The 21,892-nt window shown below is 38.7% G+C and overlaps 2 protein-coding genes across 7 annotated transcripts in view; one reads left to right on the forward strand and one right to left on the reverse strand.

The window, feature by feature from the left end:
- The window catches only part of LOC121737929 (deubiquitinase DESI2), a 29,119-nt gene extending 26,013 nt beyond the window's left edge, over positions 1–3,106 (reverse strand). Inside the window, exons 1-2 of one of the 6 annotated variants that reach the window (XM_042129660.1) lie at positions 2,936–3,106; positions 2,455–2,600 (exon numbers count right to left, since the gene is read on the reverse strand). In XM_042129660.1, coding sequence (XP_041985594.1) covers positions 2,455–2,580 — 126 coding nt within the window. In that variant the 5' untranslated portion in view covers positions 2,581–2,600; positions 2,936–3,106. Of the gene's footprint in view, positions 1–2,448; positions 2,616–2,695; positions 2,892–2,935 lie in introns of those variants that run through there. The other 5 variants (XM_042129656.1, XM_042129658.1, XM_042129657.1 and 2 more) reach the window with 5 other exon arrangements.
- Positions 3,107–4,533: 1,427 nt separating this feature from the next.
- LOC121737928 (coatomer subunit delta) lies at positions 4,534–21,831 on the forward strand. Its single transcript, XM_042129655.1, has 15 exons — positions 4,534–4,627; positions 4,736–4,775; positions 5,078–5,198; positions 5,886–5,988; positions 6,916–7,035; positions 8,424–8,483; positions 9,411–9,519; positions 10,621–10,711; positions 11,700–11,849; positions 12,159–12,235; positions 13,023–13,111; positions 14,291–14,432; positions 15,338–15,449; positions 16,406–16,528; positions 21,453–21,831. Exons 1-15 carry the CDS (start codon positions 4,625–4,627, stop codon positions 21,616–21,618), a joined length of 1,506 nt encoding a protein of 501 aa, XP_041985589.1. The 5' UTR covers positions 4,534–4,624; the 3' UTR covers positions 21,619–21,831.
- The last annotated feature ends 61 nt before the right edge of the window (positions 21,832–21,892 follow it).

Below are 21,892 nucleotides of genomic sequence, written 5' to 3' on the forward strand. Positions count from 1 at the left end.
TTGCTTGCTTTTTATAGTAGGTATGATAAGGTAATTTTAGTATTAACTTTTTTTACTCTAAAAATGTGCTCGGCTCCGCGGGCCACAAGGTAACAGACGGCGGGCCGCGTGTTGGCCACCCTTGCTATAGAGTTAAGAACAACCAGCAATTATGGAGTTTCGGTTGCGGTTATTTTAGGGGGTATACTGTTTTGAAAGTCTCCATGACCTTCGATAAAATATAAAGGGCAATTTTTTATTGGGATAACTGTAGGAATTTTGTCTTCCACTGAAGGACCATCTTAAAGTCTAATATTTTAAGGCAATTTAAGGGTAAGTATCATAAACAGGTAAACTTTCAGCTTTTATAAAATGACGAAAATCTGGCTGTCGCTGGCTCTTACTCCAATTATCATACTATTATACAGGATCTACAAATATTAAAAACTAAGGAAAAGTAACTCGGTCAAAAAACATGTTCTATAAATTACTTGTACCTAAGGTACACAGGCCTTGAGCGTTATCAGGTTGACGTTACATGACAGTTCGAAAGGAACCAAAATTAAAACGGTAATAGTATGGGAGTTACGTTTCTTTGGTTTTTATTATTTGTAGTACAGGTGTACTACAAATGACAGTGACATCAAAACTACACACAACATTGATAGTAATATCCACAGAACACATGTAATATCATGCATATTAGATGGTGAATAAGTATTATTTTGTATGTGCATGTAAAAGTCGGATGTAGACAGTATATATATATGTCAGGGTTTCCCAACCTTTTTTTTCGCAGTTAAATGCAAAATAAGCATTCTAAATTTTATAAACCTATGTACTTAAAATTGCATTTTTTTAGACATGCAATGATAAACCTACTCAATTTAGGGCTTCCTTGTCATTTTTTAAGGAGGCCCTAGGCTTAACATGTTTAAGATTTTGATTGCAAAAGAATAGAAATACTGATAGATTTGATTATCTGGCCCCAGGCTGAAATGGCAGGTTTTCTCAATTTGTCTTTCATTTTTTTTTTTATTTACTTAATAGCCAATCTAAAATTGTTTTCGTAAACTCCTATGAAGGTTTGAGTACACCTGACATATTTTATTTTTATTGTATGTGAAAAAAATTAAATCATGCATGGTAGTGAAAGCATTCAGAACTGCCTGAAAATGGATATATTTTGTCTGGTATAATTTTTTCAGTTACCCTTTTAAAATTGGCTATATAATTTTATTTCAGTGTTGAGACATTATTGTATGCCTTTAAAAAATCAAACATAGGGTAAATGACTAGTACATTGGACAGTATTAGTCATTGGACAGAGCATAAAAACACAATATTTATTAAGGTTGTTTTAAAAACTGCCTGTTTTTAAAGTAATAGATTTCTAATAAAAACAGGTAGTTTTTAAAGCAACCTTAATAAATATAGTGTTTTTGTGCTCTGTCCAATGACTAGTACTGTCCAATCACTAGTCATGTTCACCCTAGATCACTAAAACTCAAAGTGCATTTTATTGTCTAGTCTAATTTATATATAGACATTTTAAGCACATTGTGTCCGTCTGTTTCAGTGTCATACGGACATTTCTAGGTTTCTACATGTCACTATACACTTGCTAACTACTATAATAGAAATCAATTCATAGGCAGATGACGAAATTGCTTAATTTGGTTGCATTACGTCAAACCCACCTGATAGATAATAAGTAGACATCGGATTATATGCATTTGCATACTTGCATATGCAAATGCATATAATGGCACTTTTTCGGCGTTAGTGCATATTTTGGTAATTTTTCGTTGATAGTGCATATTTCGGTCGTATTACACCCTCGAAGTATCCTAACTAGCTATTAAAATACACACCGAGGCCACAAAACAGAGGTACTAAGGATCAAAATACTTCAAATATGCATATGCGGCTGGCCCCATCCCTATTTAAAGATTTCCGCAACACACCCGACAATATCTTCTAGAAACAAATTTTTTCTTTGGAGTTGGAAACATTTGAAAAAAAAAACGGCACCACTGGAAGGACTCTTTTAAAAAAATTATAAATTTTAATAATAATTGTGACTTTTGATTGTGCATATTTTGTGCATATTTCGGCTATTTTTCGTGCATATTTGCATGCATATTTCAGCACTTTGATTGTGCATATAATCCAATGTCTAATAATAAGTAACATTTTGTTGACATAAACCAACCAAATAATGTAGGCCAGTGTTTTTCAACCTGTGGGTTCCTTCAACAATAAAGATTAAAAACGTTCATATATTAAGTAGGAGAATTTTAACAAAAGGATATCTTCACTAACATACATGATAAAAAGCCAAGGGTGAGTGGTCACCAATTTTTTTTATATCAGGGATTTATAAGAAAGGTTGAAAACCACTGAGGATGATGGCGTACCATCTGTCTATCAATAAATTTCTTCGGTGGTAAACAAAAGTCACTCAACTCTTACAAAACTGGGATTATCAAACGGCTCGTCTTGGACTACTAGAGGCGGATTAATGAGGGGGTCGCAATCCTCCCCCGTACGCTCCGGACCTCTCTCTGAGCGGTTACGGCAGGCATCACATTTCTTCATTTCTACTCATACTTCACAATCTTGGACTATTAGTCCTTCAATAGAATAAAAATACATTACTGGTGTTATTTTTGTTTCTATCGGGAAAGTTAGTAAAAATAAATGTTAAAAATACCTCAATATCACTATCACTGGCTAACAAGGGTGTATCTTCCATATCAAGGCCACTAAACTACAAAGTCTTCGAAAGTGAGGATAAGAAACTCACTAATCTAAATAGTCAAGCACTTAATATGATTGTATGCAAATATAATAGCTAGTCGTTATCCCGACGCACAGTGCGTCATTAAAGCCGTGTTTAGTATAGCCAGACTCGAGTTATATCTTAATTGTAAAAATAATAATAGTTACTCACGACTGTTATGTGTGCGTTTGGTATAGGTAATTTCCATAGAAGTTTACCACTATCAAAGGTTTCGCGCCATGCTTGCTATTACACAGAACAATTTTCCTCGTTTTATTTCACTCTCGCGCAAATAGTTAGCATGAAATGGTATTATTTTTATAAAATACTACAATGTGGCTCGCGAACTACGTCTTTTGACAATCTCGAAAATGAAATGTCAAAATTGTCAAAAAGGGAGCTTTTTGGGCACAGATTAAAGTAGATTTTTGGGAGCTTTCAAGCATAGACAACACCGAAGAGCTTTTATACTGCCAATCCACACTCGCACGCGACAACGCGCCGCGAACCGCGGCGCGGATCGCGCATTCTGCCAAATTTACTGATCCACACTCGCAAAGTTCGCGACATGTTCGCAATGTTTTCACTTTTTAATTTCTTCACTTTCTTGACGCACTATAGTTTGCGCCCTTGAGCTAAATTAATCTTACTTTATATTATAAACTAGATGTCCCACGCGGCTTCGCTCGCGTAAATTATTAGGAATTTTACGGAAATCGTACATTTTTTCGCAACAAAATTGCTTATCTCTCTTCTACTCTATATCTGTGCCAAATAACATACAAAATTGCTTTAGTAGTTCGTGTGATAAACCCTTGCTAATAATTTTCCGTTTTAACCACATTTCCTCTGTTTCTCCGGTCCTATTAGTTTGCGTGATAAAATAGCCTATTGCCTTCTTTGATGAATGAGCTATCTAACACTAAAATATTTTTTTATCGGACCAATAGTTCTTATGATTAACGTGTTCAATCAAACAAATAAATATTTTTTAAATCGCTTGACAAAATTGAGTCTTGATCTAAATGACTATGAAAAGTACCTATGGGTCATAATAGGCTCATAATCATGGGATGCATATAACTTTATAAGGTATAATATGGTAGTGATGATGAATGTAATTTGCATAGTAGCATATGCTTTCCGTTCTTAAAGCAATGCAAAGGAGTTCTCTCAGCACCTTCCTAATCTAATCATGGTATACCTTGGTGCAAAATCTTACTTGTTGATTGCATATGCTTAGACTACTTCCCACGAAACCGAAGTCACCACATGTTTCCATATAAATTTTAAGGAGTTCCCTCGATTAGTCATGGCTCCCAGCATCAGATCACCACTTTTGTGAGTATAGTACCAAATCGGGATGACACTCTGTACGCCGAAAGAAAATTTTGAAAATCGGTTCACAAACGGCGGAGTAATCGTTGAATATAAAAAACGAACATAACACCTCCCCCATTTTGAAAGTCAGTTAAAATTGTAGCCTATGTGTTATTCTGATGTATAAGCTATATTATTGTAAAGTTTCAATAAATCAAAGTAGCGAGTGGGGATGGGGCCTAAATGCAATATTGGTTTTGAACCTGAAATAAATAATAATTTTTAAGTATATGTGTTTATTCTCAACATAGATATCTCACTGCCTGTGCAGTGTGCAATGTGCATGTCCTATCGTAGTCCGTACCACCAATTAAATTAAAGCAACTAGCAACAATAAAATCATAGACTATCAGTATAACTAATGTCAATGTCAAATTTGGACAAATTGCATACCGTACTACACGTCACCTTGTTTTTATAAATTAAAATCTTGATTTATTATAGATTTTATTGAGAATTGTGCCGAAAAAATAATTCAAAATGGTAAATTTCATATATCCTAGTGTTCTAAGTTGCCATAGAAGTGAAGAATTTGAAAACCAAGCCTTTAAAATCGGTATCTAATGTGTCTCACATATTTTGTGTTTTTAGGTACTAATAGCAGCTACGGTGTGTACAAAGTCGGGAAAAGGTAATAAATAATCTATTTTAAAGTTTCATCATATGTTCAATATCTTTCATAAAGTTAGAGAATTACATTTCAAAACTTTTTGTATACCTATGTCAGTACTCGGTAGTAATAGAGTGCCTTGCTTATCATGTAATATCCCCATTTTCAGCCGGTATTAAACCCAAAACAGTATGTTTTGCTTATTGTTGTTAGTAGTAAACAGTAGAAGAAGAATCAGGTTAAGAAAAAGTTATGAATGTTACAATCATAGAAGTATTTACAGTAAAAATTAAAATAACTTTATTTTTGATTGTTTATTTCAGCACTGGTCTCGCGGCAGTTCGTGGAGATGACCAAGGCCCGTATTGAGGGCCTGCTGGCCGCTTTCCCCAAGCTGATGACTGGTGGTCGTCAACACACATTTGTGGAGACTGAGTCTGTTCGGTAATTGAAACTTACACTTAGCCCGGGCGGGCACAAGCGGCCATCGAAAGTATGGTGTGGTCACAGGCAGGTGCGCGTGGTCTATGGTGGTATCATACTAAAGTATCTATCTTGATGGCCGTTGCGACCTGGCCGCTAGTGAGCACCCGGGCTAAACTGTGATTACTACTTCCATACAGTATATGTTCTTTATTATCTTGTATTTTATACATTTCCTTGTCTATATCTTCTATTTACATTCTGAAACAGTTAGATAATGATCTAGATTGCAAAATTATGATAACTAAAATGGAAAAAACATGATGGGTTTTGGTCAATATTGGACCGGCTATCAAAATGTCTGATACCAGTATACTGAGACCTGGAAAAGAAATTCCAGATTTTTATAACACATCAGATGTCATCTATCTATATTATGTATAAAAGAATGATAGACAGATCTTAGCAGAGCTCAAAACCTAGCTAAAGCTAGAAACTTAGGTTTTGGGTAAGCATTCATCTAATAATGCAGGCTGGAAGCTTAAATACCCTTGAAATGATTATACAATTCTATTTCTATGGCAATAAAATCATAAATTATAAGCCAGAAATAGTATTTCACATAAGCAAAGTCACAAAAATTATTTTACATAATGTATGTATATGGGACTATAATCTATATACTATCATATGTCTGTGCGTCATCAGGTATGTGTACCAGCCGCTGGACAAGCTGTACATGCTGCTCATCACCACCAAGGCCAGCAACATCCTGGAGGATCTGGAGACGCTGAGGCTGTTCAGCCGTGTGGTAAGAACTAAGAACCAGGGTTCATATTATGGACACATAATTAAGTGCCAGATCTTTTTTGGGAGCAATCAAATCAACGTAATGCAATAGCCTACTTGACCTCTTTTTTTCTTCATACTAATCGTTTGTTAGTTATTCCTTTTCACCATAAAAAGTAATATTTTAAAAAGTAGAAACCCATAAGAATATTAATTGAAAATACGCCTTTTAAATGCCGCCGAAAACACTATCCGCCATAGTGTGACGTCATTTTATTTGTATTTTGTACTCTGTGCTCAAAGTGCTGTCAAATGTTTTTGACTTTTTCTACTGTGTTTAAAAGTTTTTTTTTTATAGTAGTGTAAAGTTTGTACAGTAGTTTAAAAAGTTTATAATATTATGTTACTAGATGACGCCCGCCAAAAATCGTTTATCACGCGGGAACCGTTCATTTTCCCGGGAAAAAAAGTATCCTATGTCCTTTCCCGGGACTCAAAGTATATCCATACCAAATTTCAGCCAAATTGGTTTAGCGGTTTGAGCGTGAAGAGGTAACAGACGGACATTTTACACACACTTACACTTTCGCATTTATAATAATAATAATATCTATGGACGCTTCACACCACGTCAGTCTGGCCCCATGCTAAGTACCTGAAGGACTTGTGTTACGGGTACCAGACAACGGAAATATATTTAATACTTTTATACTATACAATATACATATATTTAAGATTTTTATTATATCATATACATATTTAATATACATCCACGACCCAGGAACTTTGAAAACTTTTTGTTCCGTCGGCGGGATTCGAACCCGCGACCCCCGGCTTGAGCTACCAACAGCCCACCAACTGAGCCACAGAGGTCGTCTATTTATAATATTAGTAAGGATGTAATGTTTTAAGTTCCTTTTGTAATTGTATATTTTCTCTCTCTTTCCAGCTCCCAGAATACTGCACTCAACTGACCGAGACAGAAGTATTAAATCAGGCTTTCAACATTTTATTCGCCTTTGATGAAATCGTCGCTTTAGGATACAGAGAGAGTGTTAACTTGGCTCAGGTAAGTGTCAATTTATAATAGAGCAGAGTCGAAGCGCAGCGAAGCGAATTCCAAAAAACTGTACACAGAAAATTCAAGCTTAACCAGGCCTGTCCCACTCGCGCGTTTAGGTATCGAACTGTAAGTACCCCTTTAAAGGGGCAGATCACAAGGGACTCACAAGCGAGCGGTGACGCGCGCGCAAGATTTTTTCGTCGCCTATATCTACGTACTGATTTAACCGCTGTGACAGAATCATTATTAATCTGATAAAAATGAACAATTGAAAAAAGTCAAAGAAATATTTCAATAAAGTAATTTAAGACTTTAAAATACAAAAAAAGAAAAAAAAATACACAAACATAGCGAATAAACCAATTTGTTACAAACAAACCGCATACTACACATAAATAAACACAAGTTAAGTTGTAAAAAATACCTGACCAGCTCCTACACTATAATCGAATATAAAACTATTATAAAATATACGTTGGGTTACTAAAATTTGATTATTACTATAAAAAAGTTTGCTATTAGTAGCTATAGTAATCAAAAGAAGATTATTTTATTTTCTAAAAGGTGACAATCTTGATTTCGTCAGAAAGGGTACATCTCACGCGATAGAAAGAGAGCGCACATGTAGGCAAATATAATTGTAAGCACCTAGCACTGCGCGGTCGGAATTTGAACTTTATAGTATCGTGGCATGAGTTGTTATTTTTTTAAACGGGTTTCACGAGTGGGAATTCTGTTGGTACTACTAATATATATTCTGTGGCTTAACTCAAGAACGTAATGCACACATTACTTCAGCGAGATCAACCAGCGTTGATCGGGCGCATGCGCGCGAATTCGCGCGCGCATTTTAAAATTCTCAGATGTAATGTTTGCGTTAACGCTTTGGAGTAAAGGTTGTATTTGCTATGTTCAGTTTTGACACTTCGCTTCGATGCGCTTCGACTCTGCGCTAATATAAATTGACCCTAAGTGTTACTTGTTGTCGTGTTTGCATAAGTTATGGTTAAAGTTTGTTCGGTGAAACTGAAGTGAGCAGTGATGGAGATAGAAAATTTAGCTCCTTTACTGCATATGCCTTGAATGCGTACTATCTCTTTTACAAAATACGTATCTCCTTTATAAAATGCGTATCTCCTTTATAAAATGCGTATGTCCTTAAAATGCATAAATTATGTTCTTTATAAAATGCGTATGTCCTTAAAATGCTGTATGTCCTTTACAAAATGCGTACGTCCTTTACATCAAAATGAAGTCAAAATGAACAACTTTTTCTAACAAAAGTTAACATATTGGCGGGCTCATTTGATAGTTTTAAGGATAACAGTGTTCACCCGAGCAACCTGTCCTTTACAAAATTCGTAATGTCATTTACAAACTCTATTTTTTTTCAGGTTCGTTCATGCGTCGAGATGGACTCGCACGAAGAGAAGATATACCAAGCTGTCAGACAGGTATCTTTACTTTTTTTTTTACATTTTTATTTAGTCAATATGTCAGTATGTAAAGTGGGTTAGTGGTATTACATTTTGCCACTAGGGGCACACCCACATAGATACCACATGTGTATGTACCATCGAGGAAGTTGATTCCTATGCAATCGACAGACCAACATTATTTGGTCGAATATGTCAATTTAATGTTAATTGTGATCTGTCAGCTGGGTTTGACGTAACGCAACCAAACTACTCAGGTCCCCGATTTGCATAGGAATCAACTTCTCTGATAGTACTTCGCGTGCCATATCGCGTTCCCAAACGACGAGCAATGCTCGTCTTTCGAAAGTCTGTTCTTTAGTCTGCTATCGGAATCGGACGTCAATCGGAATTTTAACAATGCCTAAATGCCTAAAAGTGCCGTATTGAGCTGTAGAAATTCAAATAGAAACGTTGGCCTAGATAATGGAAGTTTCTTATCATCGGTACGTCACAGTAGGTAGGAAAAAAGTGGCACGCTCGTTTTCATACAAATGGAGCGACATGCGGTATCTATCTTGATCTATGTCTGTGGGCACACCTAACATATAGTCTAAAGATTAAAATGTACATTTTTTAAAATTCCAAATAAGAAACTTATTTAAAGAAAAAAGTGATTTTTTAAGGCGTATTTAGAGTGAAGTGAAGAAGACGGTCGAAACAATAGCATTACTACGTCACGACGTCGTCTCAATTTTTGACAGAAGTTTCACTACGTACATACGCTCTTTTTTAACCGACTTCGTAAAAGGTTTCTCAATTCGACCGTTTTTTTTTGTTCGCGGATAACTTTGCAGTTTGTGATCCGATTTTGATATTTCTTTTTTGGTTGGAAAGAGGATACTCCATAGGTGGTCCCATAATAAGGAAATACTGTTTGTATTATATTTCCGTGTGTAATTATAGACGCAAGAGCGCGAGGCGGCGAACCGCATGCGCGAGCGCGCTAAAGAGCTGCAGAGAGAGCGGCTGGAGGCAGCCAAGAGGGGCGTGCCGCGCTCGCAGCCGTCCTTCGGTGAGTACACACAGACACGCAGACAGATGGACGGACGGAAGAGCGAGGCGACGAACACCATAGTAAAGCTGCGTTTCCACCGGAGCTGAGCTAAGCTGCGTTGCGAGAAATGTGTTTTACAATAACCTATAGAATCGTTGTGCTGAACGTGGTCAGGCCAAAGAAGCGTTTCTATTGGTTCTTAAAAACACATTTCTCGTATCGCAGCTTAGCTCAGCTCCGGTAGAAACGCGGCCTACTTACCTAGATTATGGAGCTGTTCTTTGTACCCAATACAGTAATAGAACTTACGAATCAACAGCGCCGAACGACTTCGTGGTCCAGTGGTTTAGAGCAGGGGTTCCCAAACTTATTTTGTCTACTGCCCACTTTGAGAACTAATAATGTTTTAGCGCCCCCCTTGTTTCAATTTAAAATGCATCCAGATGAAATAAATCACCCCTCAAGCCTCTATACAACGCCCCCATTTTTTTCTGGGTCCCTTTAGACCTTCAGCGCCACAAGGGGCCGTTATCGCCCCCTTTGGGAAAAAGTGGTTTAGAGCATGGCTCTTGACTCGGAGGTCGTGGGTTCGATTCCCGCATTGGAAATCACCTGATTGTCTGACAAGTAAGATGATCCATGCGTCGGATGGGCATGTAAAATGTCGGTCCTGCGTCTGATCTCTCGCCAGTCATGTCGGCCGTCCGTCCCACTGGCTTATGAGAGTAAAAGGAATAGAGAGCGCTCTTGCGTACTGCGCACACACTTGGGCACTATAAAATTACTCGTGCTAATTGGCCTGGTTTCAATGAAGCCAGCCGCCGTCACCGAAACCGATGTGGGAGTTATTATTATTAATCAACAGCTAAGTAGAAGCAGAATCTAAGGCCGGTATAATTAGCCAGTATTCAAGATGCATCTCGGTCTCAAGATACGGTTCAGACTCTGTGATTGGTTGGCTGTCAAAATTTGGACCAATCACAGAGCCGAACCGCGCCTTGAGACCGGGTCGCATCTTAAGCACTGACTATTTATACCGGCCTAAATGACCGGACTTGTATGATAATTTGTCGGTTTGCCCCCCGGTGTCAAACTAACTACTTGACTATTTTTCTGCAGGCAGCGGCGGTTTCGGCAGCTCCAGTATGTCTTCGGTGTCCTCGGCTGAGCCCATGACTGAGAAGATCCCCACCACGCCCGTCAGAGACACGTGAGTACACACACACACACACACACACACACACACACACACACACACACACACACACACACACACACACACACACACCATCAAAATATCTATGGCAGGCTGAGTCAAAAAAATGTTAAAATCGTTTCACGAAATGAAGGACAAAGGGTTGCATGAATCAATTTCCCTGATAGTACATGTTGCTGTCTTTTCTAGCGTAACTTATTCTATAAAGTCATTAAGTTTTAGTGTCTAAACACACTAGGCCGAAAAAATGCGGCCGAAGTTCTGCATGATTACGCCTGCAATGTATTTTAAATTACCGATGACACACCATGCCGAAATTACGTCGCGTATTTTCGGCCTAGTGTGCTGGAGTGTTTAGATATTTAGGGTGAGGCCAAACGAGCGTAATTTGGTGAGTCACATATGTATGTATATGTAGTATGAAACCAAATGCAACAGAAATTCTGTGACTCACGACTCACAAAATTACGCTCGTTCAGGGCGAGTAAAGCGAGCCCTAGTATATCCCACAACCAGAGGGGTTAGTGCGAGTTTTATTCGATCATACGCATCGAGCACGTTTACGCGAATTTATATGGGATCAAAGCAGTATCCACGTTAGCCAGTAGATGGCGCTGCTTTGATTCCATATAAATTCGCGTTAACGTGCTCGATGCGTATGATCGAATAAAACTCGCACTAACCCCTCTGAGCACTTTTGTGGTACACTTTAAGGAAAAACTATCACGCCTATTGATTTGTGCTTTAACATAGTAATTTTTATTTATGTGTAGATGTGTTATCATCAGTCAGTCAAGATTTGGTTACCATTGAAATATATAAAAAAAACTGCCTTAAAGATTATTACCACGCAAAAAAAAAACGACGCGAGCCCTCACAAAGCTCGGCTTTTAGCTAGTGTTATTAATAGCACTTTAAACATATTGTTGTCTTTTCCTTCTTAAAACTATGTAGTATGTAGTAATGAAATTATTCTCCGCAGTCGTCCGGCAGCCCGCTCCGCCATGAAGCTAGGCGGCCGAGGGGCGGACGCCGACTCGTTCGTGTCGAAGCTCCGCAGCGAGGGCGAGGCGGTCGCCACCCCCGCCGCCGCTGCAGCTCCCGCGCGCGTCAGCACCGTGCCGCATAACGAGTGAGTATAGCTTACAACAAATGAGAGTGCCGCATAACGACATTGCCGCATGCATTGGGCATAATACTTGAATGGATTTGGATTTAGGATATGTTGAGAGAAAGAATTATTGTTGATAATCAAACTTTTATTTATGAATAATTATTGAGTATCAAAACTCGTAAACCCTTAAAAAAACCTCGTGGTCTAAGAGACACGAGGCCCCTTAGACCGCAAAGCCGTGGGCGGTCGCCCACGTCGCCTACGCCTTACGCCGCCTCTGGCCCTAATAATTAAATATTTATTAAAAAAATTCTGTTTGTTTTCCAGTGTACATCTGCGTTTCGAGGAGCGACTCAATCTGATAGCGGGCAGAGATGGTGACATACAGAACTTTGAACTATCAGGTAATCTATTCGACGTGGGAGAGCCATGCTTCGGCACGAATGGGCCGGCTCGACCGGAGAAATACCAAGGGGTCACAGAAAATCGGCGTGAAACAGTGCAAAGACGGTGTGTTCCGAAATATAATCGAGCATACTGGCAATTCATAGACGTATATGACTATAAATACCGTATATGACTGTATATATGACTATAAATAGATTAAATACCCTTATATCACCAGTACAATATGGAGTCGGATACATGGCACCTTCGGTAAGACAATGATTATAAAAATGTTTAGCACTTAAATCTTTGTCGTACCGAAGGTGCGACACGACGTCATATGCACTGGCCAGTAACAACCGATTCAATACCGACATAACACCAATATTATACATAAAACGCCTCCGTGGTCTAGTGGTATAGAGCGCGGCTCTTGACTCGGAGGTCGTGGTTTCGATTCCCGCATTGGAAACATGTTATTTCCAAGTTTGGTTAGAACAATGCAGGCTGATCACCTGATTGTCTGACAAGTAAGATGATCCATGCGTCGGAAAGTCGGTCCTGCGTCTGGTCTCTCGAGTCTCGCCGGTCGTGTCGGTCTTCCGTCCCACTGGGTTATAAGAGTAAAGGAATAGAGAGTGCTCTTGTGTACTGCGCACACACATGGGCACTATAAAATTACTCCTGCGTAGCTGGTCTGGTTTCAATGAAACCGGCCACCGTCACCGAAACCGGTGTGGGAGCTATTATATTATACATATCAACGGATATGTTGGTCCTATATTATCTAATAATCTATTACAGGCATGCTGACATTACACATAACGAATGAACAATACGGCCGTATTCAAGTACATGTTGACAACAAGGACCCCCGCCCGCTTCAACTGCAGGTAATCAGTCCTATTATAGGCCGTGTATAGCTTTAAGATCGGTGGGTGAAACTGAAGGTGGCAACAAGCGCATGTGAATGTGGGAATATTATATCTTTGGACTTTGAGGCCACAAAGGAAGATGTACATAGGTCTTATTTCTGGTTATAATTTTGTGAGTGAAAGAGAGAGGTAGCGTCACATTGATTTAATGGTACTGTAGTGCTATTTATAGTCCGTCAAAAAAGTGAAGAAATTAAAAAGTGGCAACATCGTAGTGTCATCCCTTTGGAATCAGTCTAAGAAAAATCTTTTTTCTTCACTTTTTTGACAGACTATATTTATTACTATCATTATATTATCATAGGCCATATAATCCGAAATAAAAGACCCACCTCCACGTGGACAAGGAATAGTTCCCGACAGGTGTCTTTGACCGCCAACGTAGCATGGTAAAAAATCAAGCTCCACATTCTCATTACTCACATTCTCCCGAAATTATATTATTATTATTATATCTATGGACGCTTCACACCACGTCAGTCTGGCCCCGTGCTAAGTACCTAAAGGACTTGTGTTACAGGTACCAGACAACGGAAATATATTTAATACTTTTATACTATACATATATTTAAGATTTTTATTATATCATACATATATTTAATACACATCCAGACCCGGGAACATTGAAAACTTTTTGTTCCGTCGGCGGGATTCGAACCCGCGACCCCCGGCTTGAGCTACCGACGCGCTCACCACTGAGCCACAGAGGTCGTCAAAAAAAATTCTCGCGAGAGTGTGGAGCGGGCATGACAGATCTGTCTTTGACCCACAGTATACCATAGACGTATCTTATACGTGGGAGAGCCATGCTTCGGCACGAATGGGCCGGCTCGAACGGAGAAATACCGCGTTCTCACAGAAAACCGGAAACAGCGTTTGCGCTGTGTTTCGCTGAGTGAGTGACTCCCCTATTCCCTTCCCTTCCCATCCCTACCCTCCCCTATTACCCTATTCCCTCTTAAAAGGCCGGTAACGCACCTGCAGCTCTTCTGATGCTGCGAGTGTCCATGGGCGACGGAAGTTGCTTTCCATCAGGTGACCCGTTTGCTCGTTTGCCCCCTTCTTTCATAAAAAAAAATAAATAGACTAAACAACTTTGCCCACCAGTATAGCATAGATTAAACAATTTTTTTTCAGACCCACCCCAACGTGGACAAGGAATCTTTCCGCAACGATGGCGTGATCAGACTGAAGGCGCCGCGCCCCTTCCCCCGCGGCCAAGACGTGGGGGTGCTAAAGTGGAGGCTAGCTAGCACCGGTGGGACTGCGCCCCTTAACGGTGAGTGCTACAAGGATCTTTTGACATGTCATCCTGGTGATGCAGTGGTACAAGGATGGGTATGCGGTAGTACATCAGCCTGGTAATGCTGAGAAACGCTGTAACAACAAATAAAGTGATCACTACTAATTACTAACTATTAATATTATAAATGCAAAAGTCTGTCTATGTGTTACCACTTCAAGTCCAAACCGCAGAACCGATTTTGCTGGGTACGCAAATGAAAAATGGACGGTTCCCGCGCGATGAACGAATTTTGGAGCAACGGAGTTGCGACCATAATCTAGTATGGTGTTCCGTAAACTGTTTACGTTCAAAGATGAAACTTTTTGGAGGTACACCACAAATTAATCGGCGTGTGATCTGTACCAATTCATATTCCTTCGGTCGTCCTGCGATGTTGCCTTTTTTGCTTCTTATAATCTAGGAGCGTCCGTGGCCTAATGGGCAGACCTTCGGTTCGCGCTCCTAGAGGGTGCAGGTTCGAACCCGGGTGGAGGCGTGTACCTATGAGACATTTTCTGATCTCAAGTATATGGACGTTCGTACGGAGAAGGAAAACATCGTGAGGAAACCCGCACAATGCACATAACTATGTCCCAGACGTATTGACTAGTTCTTTCCTTTGGACTAGGCCGACTATGATGCGAGAATGCCGTATGCGCTTGGGCAACCATACGGACATTTTAAAATCTTGTCCCAGGCACTACAGTATTTGAGGAGTGGTTACTTCGCTCTGAACAATACTGTATAAATCATCCACAACGGAGTATGTAGGTAAAATGTCATTTTTTGTGGCACACCAACTACTGGCCACGGAGTACGGACCACGATAAACCAGTGTACTGCGGCACACCTTTTGCGTAGCACTGATCTAGTAGCCTAATATAAGCATTTGTTTCCAGTGAACTGCTGGCCATCCGAGGGGGCTAACGGCGGCTGCGACGTCAACATAGAGTACGAGCTCGAGCACGACCATCTTACGCTCACCGACGTCAACATCACCGTGCCGTTGCCGTGAGTACAGAACTACAAGGATGGTTTGACATGATTGACATGGGCGTTAAATTGACATTGGTGGAGAAATATAAAAACATTATCTGTTTCCCATACAAATTTTTACGATCTCAATATTGATTATTGAGTATGAGAATACGACCGTCTCACTCTCACAGACGTCAACACTAGTCATTACCGTGCCATTACCGTGAGTACAGAACTACAAGGATGGTTTGACATGATTGTCATGTCACAATATCCGCAGTTGTAAAATAAGCGCCTTTTTTTGATGCGGCGTTAACATAGTACGAGAACTTGAAACATATCTATTGTGAAATTACGGCACTGTAGTACTGAATGAAAACCAGTGCCTAAATTACATTACTAATAGATAAACGTGGGAGACGTGGGAGAGCCATGCTTCGGCACGAATGGGCCGGCTCGGCCGGAGAAATACCACGTTCTCACAGAAAACCGGCGTGAAATAGCGCTTACGCTGTGTTTCGCCGAGTGAGTGAGTTTACCGGAGGCCCAATCCCCTACCCTATTCCCTTCCCTACCCTCCCCTATTACCCTATTCCCTCTTAAAAGGCCGGCAACGCACATGCAGCTCTTCTGATGCTGCGAGTGTCCATGGGCGACGGAAGTTGCTTTCCATCAGGTGACCTGTACGATCCACAATATCGTACATCAAGCAGTTTTAGGGTTTTTAAGGAGTCAGCGTTTAGGACGCGCTCGCGTTATTATTTAATTATTTTATTAAGTTCAGTTCGCATCGATCTCACCCGGGTCATTTGATCATCAAATATATCAATAAATCAAGTAACGGTTTATCAAGTCAATCGTTTCATTTATCAAGTAAAAGGAGTAGTAGTCAATCAAGGACGCTACATGACCCGTTTGCTCGTTTGCCCCCTTATTTCATAAAAAAAATCATGGACCCTAATAATTAGAATTACTGTTATGACTTTCAGTTCCGGCAACACGTCGCTCGTAGTGCACCAGTGGGAGGGTAGTTACGCGCAGAAGGGCCGCGCGCTAGTGTGGAGCATACCCCTGATTAACAAACAACAGAAGACTGGCACGCTGGAGTTCACGTGAGTAATATTATATCAGTCGGGGCTAAAATGGTCGCATTTAGCAATTCCTCTCAATCAATTCAGCAAATGAATTGTCAAAACTGTCAAACTGACAAATCGCACCTTTTAAAATAATACCGTGACTAAATGAAATTATCAAATTTTACAGGGGAGCAAATATTAGAAAATAGTCACTGTTTTATCTAAATAAAATCTGAGTTCAGGGTTTTTTAAGATATTTAATGAGTTTATATGATAGATCTCTGTTTATATTATGGCATGCCATTTAAAAAAGTTAATTAAAATATTTACAGCTTTATTTATTTTGATTTATATTTTTATAGTAACACTTTACCACTAATTTTTTTGTTCATTACTGTAAGTGCAAGCAATGTTACAAAACGAAAAACTATTAAAACTTCATAATTTAACATAATTAAAAGTTAAGTCAGTATCTTACCGTTTTAACTTTTAACTATCTTTTACTTTTACATTTTAAAACACTTTGACTGAAAGCAGATCAACTGGAAATAGCAATTTCCAGTTGATCTGCTTTCAGTCGAGAGGGTAGGTACCTACTTTGAGCCAACAAAAGTAATTTTCACTTCTATCACTTAATTTAAGAATAATGAGTTAAACCTATTGGCATGTTAATAATATTTTTTGATTATAATAAAAAAATGCTACACTCTAGAGATAAACCTTATTGGATTAATCTCTAAAAAAATAAAGGCAAACTGTTACTATACAAACTGTAACATTCCATAAAATGAAATTGAATTATTAATTGCGTTATTTCATAACACGAAAAATGTGTCTAAACAAATTGAAACACTTTATCTATCCAAAAAAGAAAATATTTTGTGACTTAAAGCCGTGTTTATCCAAATAATCACACTGTTGTTTAAAACTTCCGTCATCACTTTATCACGATCATGTTCTTATTGCTATAGACACAATATTATATTTATCGACCCGAACATAACTCGGCTTAGTAACGCTTTGATTTACCGCGAAATGGCGCAAAACACAACATTTTGCAAAAAAACCAAGTTTATCTTGTAGCTTACGATTATTTTAGATAGATGGCATTGATACCTCAATTTCTGAAAAATTTCGTTTAGGGGGATAATAGATTATCATATATATTGGATCCGAGATCATTGAGTCAATGATATTGGATAATGTAATATAGACATATGATTCACTAGCTGTTGCCCGCGACTTCGTCCGCGTGGACTTCAGTTTATAAAGCGCGATGTCAACAAAATTGGTGTCAAAAGCTTTTATAAAAAAACCCTGGTACCCCTTAAATCAATACAGCAGCGGGGCTAAAATGGTAACATTTAGCAATTCCTCTCAATCAATTCAGCAAATGAATTGTCAAAACTGTCAAACTGACAAAATATGTCAAATCAATACAAAAATACAGAAATGAATTGCAAGCAGAATTGAATTTTGCGATTTTAGAAAAATTAATCATATTATGATTCATATCATGATTCTACAAAGCGACCATTTTAGCCCCGCTGTGCAGTGTGCACACAATAAGTATTTCATTTTTTTATATTAAACTTTATATTTTATGCCAAATTTTAAAGCTTATTTAGCCCCCCAATTACACAACTTTACCCATAAACTATTTATCATTGATAGGTTTAAGGTTACGTCACTGCACAGATAAAGTACTGAGTTATTTAATACCGTAGAATAGATATAACAATCGAAAAAAATCGAAACTTAAATGTAAGATGATACCACCTCTTATAGAAAGACTTTTGAGCAAGCGTCAGCGCGATGTAGAAGACGCACGGCGCCATCTATTATGAATTTTTGGAACTAACTTAATTTAAACAAATTTACGCATTTTCACCCCATGACAACCCTTTTTTCCAGTAAAAAAGTAGCCTATGTCCTTTCTCAGGCTTTAGACTATCTGTATACAAAATTTCATTACAATCGGTTCGGTAGTTTTGGCGTTTGGCGTGAAAGCGAGACTGACAGACTGACAGAGATACTTTCGCATTTATAATATTAGTATAGATTATGTGCACACTGCACAGCTGTTTTTGGGTATTTTGATTAATTAAGGGCCGCGCTACACCGGAATGGCAGCGGCGAGGCGAGCACTTTCAGCGCTGCCATTCCGGTGTAGCGCGGCCCTAAGAGGGGTACCACTTACCAGGGTTTTAAAAAGTTTTTAAATTTGACATAAATTTTGTTGACACCGCGCGCTATAAACTGAAGTCCACGCGGACGAAGTCGCGGGCAACAGCTAGTATTATACATAAAATATATTTAAGTAAAAAATAAAACGCCATCTGTTTCCATATATTAGAATTAAAATGTTGATTGCATTGATATATTTTCTGGATGGAATATAGGCCAACACGGTACACTTGAACTCCTTTATTTTAGAGCGCCATCTGTCGTCAACTTGTCACATATATTAGAAATGCAGTAGGAGTTCTATAAGATAAGATAGATTGATTATTATTATACCAAGTGATAATATTATTAAACATAATATTCTAACGTATTAAAAACTATAAACAAAAACATTATACGTGGGAGAGCCATGCTTCGGCACGAATGGGCCGGCTCGACCGGATAAATACCACGTTCTCACAGAAAACCGGCGTGAAACAGCGCTAGCGCTGTGTTTCGCCGAGTGAGTGAGTTTACCGGAGGCCCAATCCCCTACCCTATTCCTTCCCTATTCCCTTCCCATCCCTACCCTCCCCTATTCCCTCTTAAAAAGGCAGGCAACGCACCTGCAGCTCTTCTGATGCTGCGAGTGTCCATGGGCGACGGAAGTTGCTTTCCATCAGGTGACCCGTTTGCTCGTTTGCCCCCTTATGTCATACAAAAAAAAAAAAAAAACTAACTAATAAGTATGATTAGTTCTATGTTACAATGAAGTAAAAAATTAAACGCCATCTGTTGAATCGCATTAGAACTAAAATGTTCATTGCATCGATATATTCCTGGATTTTTTATAATATTATACATAAAATATATTTAAGATTTTTGAAATTTTATTTTAATACATATTCAAGACCCAGGAACATTTAAAACTTTTTGTTCCGCCTGCGGGACTCGAACCCAGGACCCCGGGATGAGCGCTGGCCACGCGTAATGCGAATTCATTTTCATCGATATTTTCATGGAAATAAGATATTTTCCCACATCAAAATGTAGCCTATGTCCTTTCTCAGACTCTAGAATAACTGTGTACAAAATTTCATTGCAATCGGTTCAGTTGTTTTGGCGTGAAAGCGAGACAGACAGACAGACAGACAGACAGAGATACTTTCGCATTTATAATATTAGTATGGATTTCTTCCTTGATCATAGATTTTTGACATTTGCTGAGAGATTGGATCCAATACGGTCATAGAAATAGGTGTTGCCAGTTATTTAATATAAAAAAGAGTTTTTAATTTCTTGTTCGTTAATATGTTTCAAATAATGTAATGTAATTATTTTTCTAATTATATACTTGGATAATCATGCTGAAATAACAAAAAACAAGCCATATTAAAAATGACGATGTCTTTTCACAAATCGAATTCTCTGAGATCTAGTAACCTTGACGTCAATACCTGTCAGCGTAAGCGCTCTCCATCCGCTATTGAAACCACATATGACGTAAAATAGGATCAAATGATCATATATATTGGATAGAGGATATGATCATAGAAATGATCATATATAAATGATAATGTAATACCCCCCTCAGTAACGGTATTACTTTAAAGGTGCGAAATGTCAAATTAGTCGGAATTACTATATACCATAGACTTAATATTATACTTGCTATATACAGATCGACAAGGCTTTTTATGAATGTGAGCGGGGGCGTTGCACCCATAAAGTTAATATACCTAGCGGAATAGAGAAACAAAGACCTGAGCAAGAGAGATGTAACTATCAGTAACACTGCGTGGTAAAAAGAGACGTGTGACACATGACAGCAGAACTCTTTTTTTGACGTCCAGTCGGCACGTGCCGCACGTTGACAATTTAATCTCATAGAAATCATGTTCAATCATGCTTGTGTAAGTGTATACATACACATATTTTTCACACAGATGAAAACGAATTTTGGTTTCGTTTGACAGCTCGAGATTGTTGCTCTATTCCGCTAGGTATATTATAACTTTAGGGCTCTAAGGGTCAATGTATACTAGCGCAGAGTCGAAGCGCATCGAAGCGAATTATTAAAACTGAACATAACAAATTCAACCTTAAATCCAAAGCGTTAACGCACATATTATTTCTGAGAATCTATGAAAGGCGCGCGCGTTCGCGCGCACTTTCGCGAATTGGCTTGACCGCTTTTTGGTGCGCGCGCATCCAAGCGCACACAAGCGAATCTACGCGTCATCACTGTAGGCACTCTGGCGAATCCGCGCGCATTCGTTCGACTTGTTGCGAATTTGACGCTTCGACGCACTTCGATTCGACTCTGCGCTATTATAAATTGACCCTAATTGGTAAAGTGTAACCGGAAACACTATATGCCTCGTAAAGCGTAATCCATACTAATATGTATTATAAAGGCGAAAATGTGTCTGTCTGTCACCTCTTCACGCTCAAACCGCTAAACCGATTTTGATGAAATTTGGCATGGAGATATTTTGAGTCCCGGGAAAGGACATAGGTTCCCATGCGATAAACGAGTTTTGGCGCAACGGAATTGCAGGCGTCATCTGGTTAAATATATATCTCTGTCCTTTTTTTTTTTGAGTTCCCAGCATTGTTCTCATAGAAAAAAATGTTCATTTCGACGGGCTCATTTGATGGTTTCAAGGATAACAGTGTTTACACTAACACTGTATATCTGAAAGAGTAAAGAATTCTATATTACATTTACTAATTTACAATTTTTTACCTGACATACCTTGTTTCAGCATTTAATTATTTTATTTTCTTTCAGGGTATCCCCAGCGATCCCTAACGACTTCTTCCCACTGTCTGTAACATGGACATCAACAACATCACTTGCCATGCTCACAGCAACAAAGATCACTCAAGACGATGGTAGCCCCGTTGACTTCTCATCCGAGATCAGTTTCCATCCAGACAAATATGAGATTGTTTAAATATATACAGATATAATAATTAGTACCTAGTTTGTTTTATGTTAAATAAATAAAAAAAAAGTTTTTCGTACTGAGCAATGTACCATTATCCAGGTTAAAAAAAATCATAGACCACTGACAATATTTAAATTTGGAACTGCAAATTTCTAGATAATTTTGTTTGGAGGTGGCATTTGTTATCAAATTCTAGTATTAAGATATTTTATTTTAAAGTGGTTAACACACACCTAAGTGTATAAAAATATATTCCATATTATCTAAGCATAAAAATACA

The sequence above is a fragment of the Aricia agestis genome, chromosome 22 (assembly GCF_905147365.1).
Source record: "Aricia agestis chromosome 22, ilAriAges1.1, whole genome shotgun sequence".
Classification (NCBI taxonomy): Eukaryota; Metazoa; Arthropoda; class Insecta; order Lepidoptera; family Lycaenidae; genus Aricia; species Aricia agestis.

What these genes read in the sequence shown, in the direction of transcription:
- LOC121737928 (XM_042129655.1), top strand. An exon ending in ACAGAACTTTGAACTATCAG is followed by an intron (nt 12,236 to 13,022) that starts GTAATCTATTCG and finishes AATCTATTACAG; the next exon opens with GCATGCTGACATTACACATA. An exon ending in CCCGCCCGCTTCAACTGCAG is followed by an intron (nt 13,112 to 14,290) that starts GTAATCAGTCCT and finishes ATTTTTTTTCAG; the next exon opens with ACCCACCCCAACGTGGACAA.